The sequence below is a fragment of the Dasypus novemcinctus genome, chromosome 1, assembly GCF_030445035.2.
Source record: "Dasypus novemcinctus isolate mDasNov1 chromosome 1, mDasNov1.1.hap2, whole genome shotgun sequence".
Classification (NCBI taxonomy): Eukaryota; Metazoa; Chordata; class Mammalia; order Cingulata; family Dasypodidae; genus Dasypus; species Dasypus novemcinctus.
In genome coordinates, this window is record NC_080673.1 from 155,252,897 (window position 1) to 155,259,926 (window position 7,030).

Here is a 7,030-nt window from a genome sequence, read left to right on the forward strand (position 1 = left end):
GGCGCTTTGGATGATTTAATAAATTAAGGCACAGGAGGGTGGTCCAAAAGAAACAATGCTCGTATACTAGGCGGAGTAAAATACATGGTATCGAGAACAGGAAGCTTTAAGAGCAATGTTTTAATTTGGTCTTTTCTCAATCATGGGTAAAACTACCTACCTCCTTGCCCACGTCTAGTTAACGCTGGGGAACAAGGTAGTAGGGCAAGCTTAGGAATGAGACAGAACAAGTCAGAGTCAGGGCGTGAATTGGGGCGAGGTGCCACGGGGGGAGGGTCAGAACTCCATTCAAGTGGCTCGAGTACCAACAAGGAAAACGCAAAACTAGAGTTTGCATTTCTTCCTTCCACGGTCTCAGCCGAGGCCTGGGGGTCGCTGAAGGGGGTGGGGATTCATATCGATTGTGGCCCGAAAAGGTACCGATCACAGGCGAGCTCCCCCGCGCTTAGCCAATTGCATACGCCCAGGCCCGCCCCCATCCTGTGATTGGCGGACGCGTCTCCCAGGGTTCTCGCGGACTGTGGGGGCGTGTTGAACTCTCGCGACAGTCCGACAGCTTCAGGTCCGCGATCTCTAGGTTCCGGTCCGGTAGTAGTTTTGCCACCTCAGCTGCCCGCGGCTCCTGTAAACCTCCACCGGCTCCGGGCGTTGAGCCTCGAACATCCTCTTCCAGCTCCGCCCCGCGGTGCCCCGGCCGAGGTGAGGCGCGGCCCGAGCGCGGGTACTACCTCGCTCTCACCTGCCTTCGCCTCCGCGAGTGCGGAGTCGCCCCCGCAGCCGCTTGCGCCCACTTGGCCGGACGAACTCGCGTCAGTAAAGCACGTTTGCCACCTGACTAGGCCCTGCCAGGTACTGACGCTCGTTCCATCTGTACTGAAGAGTTTGCAACGTTGAAAGGGACGTTGTAATAAAAACTAGTGGGCGACTCGTGGTTATAGAATCATGTAATACATACCTGTTTAGTGCGTACAGAACAGTATGATACCTTGCTTATGGGGATTAACCACCCTAATTAGGTGGTCGATTCTTGTTTTCCCAGCCCATTTCCCCCCCCAACTTACAGATGATTGATTTATATTTTAAAGTTCGTTAATGCAAACGCTTAAATATGCCCTACTCACTTCCCAAAAATGTAATGCAGACTCCTCCAGTAAAGGAACATGTCATTATATATTGAATTCTTGCACTTGAAAAAATTATTTAAACTTAATAACAAATCTTGAATCTGATCCTATATTTTCACTGAAAGAAAAGCACTGTTCCCTCCCTTCCTACCCCAACCTCCCAACTGCAAAATATTGTGAAACAGGGACACTCTTGCTCTGTAGATATCTGAATCTTTCATGTACCATTGTTAAGTTTAGTGGTGCTATGAGAGGCTTAAAACCTTAGAACTGAGATCTGAATATTCAATAGGTACAATCTAGAGTCACAAGCAACCGTCAGAAAACTTAATCTGCATTGTATATCATAATTTGTGAAAATCTTTTCAACTTTAGATCTGAGAACTAAATGAAAAATTCATGTTCAAAGCTTTCAAGATGATCCTTTTCAATGTGTGTGTTTTAAACTCTAAATACGCTTAATATTATGCACAGGAGGAATGTGGAGAAATTAAGACTTAGATGTTAGGATTTCTAGGGACCCAGTCATGCCTACTGGATTATACAGACTGTGAAGATGGCATCCATTCTTGTGTTGTATTTGGAAAATGCTGATTTATTTTCTCCCCTTTCGTAGGTTTGATAATAGAAGGCATTCAAACGGATGATAGGGTGCTGAAACCTCCATCAACTTCTCTCCGAAGATTATTTGCAATATTCTTTTGGAGTTATCCAGGTGCGGCCAGGACTAATCTTTCATGTGTGGCTTGTGTAATCAGAGGAGGAGTGATTTTTGCTGCGAAATGTTATAACGTGTTGCAGCTATCCACAGCAGTGCTTTCACGGTTGACCAGCTAAATTTGTTAGTAGATGTGAAAGATACGTTTTGTCACCGTAAAAATGAGTGACCGTTATTTAGAGCAAATAATTCATATTAAACTTTGTGTAAAGTTAAACAAATCTTCAAGTGAAACACTGGAACTGTTAAAAGTAGTTTACAATGATGAAGTAATGTCAAGAGCAAGAGTTTTAAAGAAGGTAGGGATGATCTCCATGGTGATGCCCGCAGTGGTTGTCCAGTTACCCATAGAACCCATGAAAACATTGAGAGGGTCAGAAATTTGGTTTGTTCAAATAGCCAGTTAACTGTGTTAACAGTTAATGGCTGAAGAGTTAAATCTGGACAAAGAAACAGTCATTTTGAAGGAAAACTTGGACCTGAGGAAAGTTTCTGGGAAGATTATATCTCATGGATCATGGTCCATGATTCTGTGGAGGTCAAATAAAAATTGAGATGAGAGGAACCTGCAACTTGCACATATATTGAAGGCACAGTTGTACTGTTTCGTTGTTTTGGTTTGTCTTATTAGTCTTGGAGGAATTTAAGGCTAAAACGAAATTAAGCTGAGCTTTTACATACATTTTTCATTGGCTTTGTAGGTTTGTGATTTAAGCAGAGTTTTGAAACCTGTAGATTTGGATGTGACAAAGTAAAAGAGCAAAGAGCTAGAAGTTTATTAGGAACATAAGCAACTTGTTATTTAAAAGTAAGGAGCAAAACATGGAAATATTTATACCTTATTTCTCCAAAGTGAACTCATTTGGATAATCAGTAGGTTACCTGCAGATTGGGCAGGTAAACCTTCAAAAGAGAGGTGGAGATTAATGTTACTGTAGACAGGGATTCTTAACCCGGGGTCCACGGAAAAGTTTCAGGGGGTCTGTGAAAATTCAGAAAAACCATTATTCTGATGGGGATGGGTTGGTGTGGGTGTGATAATATTTCTTAAATAATACAGAGTATAGTGTGGACTTAGTATGATTTTTATTTTGATGTAGCATATTCTGAGTGCAGTGGATACCTGCCTGCAAAAAGGCTGGTAAGGATGGCAGAGATGGTTTTATGACACCGTGGGAAAACATTAATTTCTAAATGTTTACCACAAATGACCATTTGAACAGATATTGAACTGTGTTAGGTTATCAGGTATTGAAATTATGGGAAGTTGTAAACCATAATTTTGAATAATCCTAAAATTTAATTTAAAGGCATGTTAATGTTGAGTGTCATGAAACTGCCACTACATGCTGAGAAAGGGTTTGTAGTTTTCACCTCACTGGCAAAGGGGTCCATGTAATGAAAAAGTTTAAGAACCCCTGCACCTCCTGGAAACAACTCAAAAAGGATTAAGAGGAGACTGGCCATTTTTAAGCAGAGGTATTCAGATTGTAATAACAATCTGTTTGTAGCAGGAGATTGAGCTCATTTGTTGGAAACAATTTCAAGTCTGTCAGCAATAAATGGAGGGAAGTGGATGTGGCTGAAGCAGTTGGGCACCTGCCTACCACACGGGAAGTCTGGGGGTTTGGTTCCCAGTGTCTTCTAAAAAGAAGACGAGCAGACACAGAGAGCACACAATGAACAGACACAAAGAGCAGACAGCAAGTGCAAACTGGGGGGGTAGAAAGAAAGAAAATAAATCTTAAAAGCAAAAGTGGAGGAGGCTGTAAGGAATAGTGGGCAGTTCAACTAAAAATACACTCAGTCTTTCGCCTTCCATTTTCCACCACCCCAATAAACCAGAACCTGATTTTAGTCAAAAGCACACAGTACTTTCTATTCTTTATATAATTGAAATTCCAACTTTAAACAGATTTTTTTAGATAAACTCTTCAGGTCTGGGATATGATATGAAGGGTAGAAAAAGTTTTGATCCTAACTTTTATTTATCAGAAGAATGAGATTTCCATAGGTTGAGAAGAGGTTCAAAATGCACTACTGCAATTAGCAACATGTAAACACCAACATACAATCCTTTCATCAACAATTAAGGATGAAGGTTTTTTCTGTTGTTCATTTACAGTTATTTACTGAGCATGTACCCTGTGCATAGGTGTATTTTGAAGGCTGGGTTACACATGGGGAGCAAAACTGACAGGGTCCCAGCCCACATGGGGCTTACATCTGAGGGATTATTGTTCACTGGCAGAAGGTAGATAATGAAACCTGTCTCTACCTTCCAGGTGCTTCCATTCCAGTCCATAGAGCTGCAGGGCCATTGCTTGACTGGGTCCCTAGGGTATATGCAATTTAGTTTTGCCCTTCACCTTTTCTCTATGTACACTGACGAGTGAAGCTCATCATTGCCTACGCTTCAGCTCTAATAGCATTCATCAAGACACTATCTTGAATATTCATGAGGCAGTAAATAGTTTCAAACAGATCATGGTCACATTGATTGGTAGTTTCTTTGAAACACTAATAAAAGTAAAAGCAATTCATATCAGAGTTGATATAGATATTCTTATACAAAAGTAGTAATAGGTGAAAAATGGTTTCTCATTAAAGGAATTTTAATAAATCTAGAAAATAATGCAAGGAAAAGAATTTCAGATATTTTGTCCATTTGTTTAGTTCATTTAGTTTAAGGAACCAGTTAGATCATGTGCTCTTCCTTCCCAGAAGAATAAATTTTGAGTTCCACAAGTATGAAATTTTTCATTCAGAAAGTTCTTTGCCCCAATTCCCTTTTCAATCTCTAGTATTATGCTATTTAAACGTGATCCCCTATCAGTCAATATTGATACTATTACAACCTAGACAGACCAAAATTGAAATATAAAGGACTTATAGTTAGAGCCCTATTGTAGTTGACCCCAGTAAGATCTGTTTTATTACACTATTTATAACAACTTTTTTAAAAGCCTTCTAGGACTGCAGGGTCGCTGTCGCTGCCACCACCACCACCACCACCATGGCTCAGTACAAGGGCGCCGCGAGCGAGGCGGGCCGCGCCATGCACCTGATGAAGAAGCGGGAGAAGCAGCGTGAGCAGATGGAGCAGATGAAGCAGCGCATCGCCGAGGAGAACATTATGAAATCCAACATCGACAAGAAGTTCTCGGCGCATTACGACGCTGTGGAGGCAGAACTCAAATCCAGCACCGTGGGTCTGGTGACCCTGAACGACATGAAGGCTAAGCAGGAGGCACTGGTGAAGGAGCATGAGAAGCAGCTGGCCAAGAAGGAGCAGTCCAGGGAGCTTCAGCTGAAGCTGGAGAAGCTGCGAGAGAAGGAGCGCAAAAAGGAGGCCAAGCGCAAGATCTCTAGCCTGTCCTTCACCCTGGAGGAGGACGAGGAGGGAGCCGAGGAGGAGGAGGAGGAGGTGGCTGTGGGTGAGAAGGAGCTGAAAAGGGAAGAGGTCACCTTGAAGAAGAGGAAACTGGGGAAGAACCCAGATGTGGACACCAGCTTCCTGCCAGACCGAGACCGTGAGGAGGAAGAGAACTGGCTTCGGGAAGAGCTGCGGCAGGAGTGGGAAGCCAAACAGGAGAAGATCAAGAGTGAGGAGATCGAGATCACCTTCAGTTACTGGGATGGCTCTGGGCATCGGCGGACGGTCAAGATGAAAAAGGGCAACACCATGCAGCAGTTCCTGCAGAAGGCCCTGGAGATTATGCGCAAAGACTTCAGCGAGCTCAGGTCAGCTGGGGTGGAGCAGCTCATGTACATCAAGGAGGACCTGATCATCCCGCACCACCACAGCTTCTACGACTTCATCGTCACCAAGGCCAGAGGGAAGAGCGGGCCACTTTTCAACTTCGACGTCCACGATGACGTGCGGCTACTCAGTGATGCCACTGTGGAGAAGGACGAGTCACATGCAGGCAAGGTGGTGCTGAGGAGCTGGTATGAGAAGAACAAGCACATCTTCCCGGCCAGCCGCTGGGAGCCCTATGACCCTGAGAAAAAGTGGGACAAGTACACGATCCGGTGAGGACCACGGTTTTACCCATGTCCCCAGGATTCTGGGTGGCCCGTTCTCCCGTGATGGGGCCCAGGACCATGGCCACAGTAGCCACTCGCCACCTGCCCCTTGGCACTGCTGTTTGCTGCTTTTCTCTTTTACAATAAAGAAATTGACACATCAGAACTGGGGGGGGGAATAAATAAATAAATAAATAAATAAAAGCCTCCTAGGATTGAGGTTTACATTTCATGGAACATGAGCCAGAAACTGAGGACTTGAGCAGTTAAAAAAATTCCTGCCTCTACTTAAGCAAGCCAGTGTCTCTTGGGGAATTCATTGTCACTTTCATTGGAGTTTTCAATTTGCAGCTTCTCCTGGGGAATTCAACTTCACCTGCATTGAATTTTCAGCTTGATGTCTGCTTGTGGAATTCAGACTTGTCAATCCCCACAGTCATGTGAGTCAATTCCTATAATAAATCTCTTAATATTCAAACATGGACATCCTATTCCTGTTTTTCTGGAAAACCCTGGCTAATACAGCTAATGAATAGGTAAGTTCACCCTCCATAAGGCACTAATAAAAGCACAGTGTAGGAAGCAGTGTAGTGTGACAGGGTTCTAGCCCCAGCTTTTTTGATGATTTTAAACTCTTAATCTATATAGTTTCCTGTGGCCACTGTAAAAAATAACCATAAATTTAGTGGCTTAAAACAACAGAAATTTATTCTCTTACAGTCTGGAGACCATAAGTCTGAAATCAGTATCACTGGGCTAAAATCAAGGTGTTGGCAGGCTCTACTTCCTTTGGAGGCTTAAAGGGAAAATTCATTCCTTGCCAATTCAGCATCTGGTAGCTACCAGCATTCCTTAGTTTGTACCAGTCATTCCAGTTTTTTTCTAAGGTACCAGGGATTGAACCCTGGACCTCATACATGGGAAGTAGGCACTCAACCACTGAGCTATATCCACTCCCCATGAGAGAGTTGGCTTTATCCATTGTTTGTTTTTAGAAGGTACCATGGATTGAACCCAGGACCTAGTACATAGGAAGCAGGCACTCAATCACTTGAGCTACATCTGCTCTCCTCATTCCAATTTTCAAGGTAGCATCTCAAGTCTCCTCCTCTGGGTATGGAATCTCTGCCTGTGTAGTATGTTTTATTCCGGGGGGGGC

General features: G+C 43.6%; 1 protein-coding gene across 2 annotated transcripts; it reads left to right on the forward strand.

Moving 5' to 3' along the window:
- The first annotated feature begins 503 nt into the window (after positions 1–503).
- On the forward strand, positions 504–6,353 carry LOC101435456 (protein FAM50A). Of its 2 annotated transcripts, none has more exons than XM_004460623.5 (3): positions 504–849; positions 1,741–1,839; positions 4,809–6,353. In XM_004460623.5, the coding sequence occupies exon 3, from the start codon at positions 4,859–4,861 to the stop codon at positions 5,879–5,881; it is 1,023 nt and encodes a 340-aa protein (XP_004460680.1). In that variant the 5' UTR covers positions 504–849; positions 1,741–1,839; positions 4,809–4,858; the 3' UTR covers positions 5,882–6,353. The 2 variants fall into 2 exon arrangements, with proteins under 2 accessions (XP_004460680.1, XP_004460681.1); XM_004460624.5 differs by having other exon boundaries at positions 534–699.
- Positions 6,354–7,030: the final 677 nt, after the last annotated feature.

Excerpts from the sequence above, each read along its gene's own strand:
- LOC101435456 (XM_004460623.5), top strand. The coding sequence starts at position 4,859 with ATGGCTCAGTACAAGGGCGCCGCGAGCGAGGCGGGCCGCGCCATGCAC.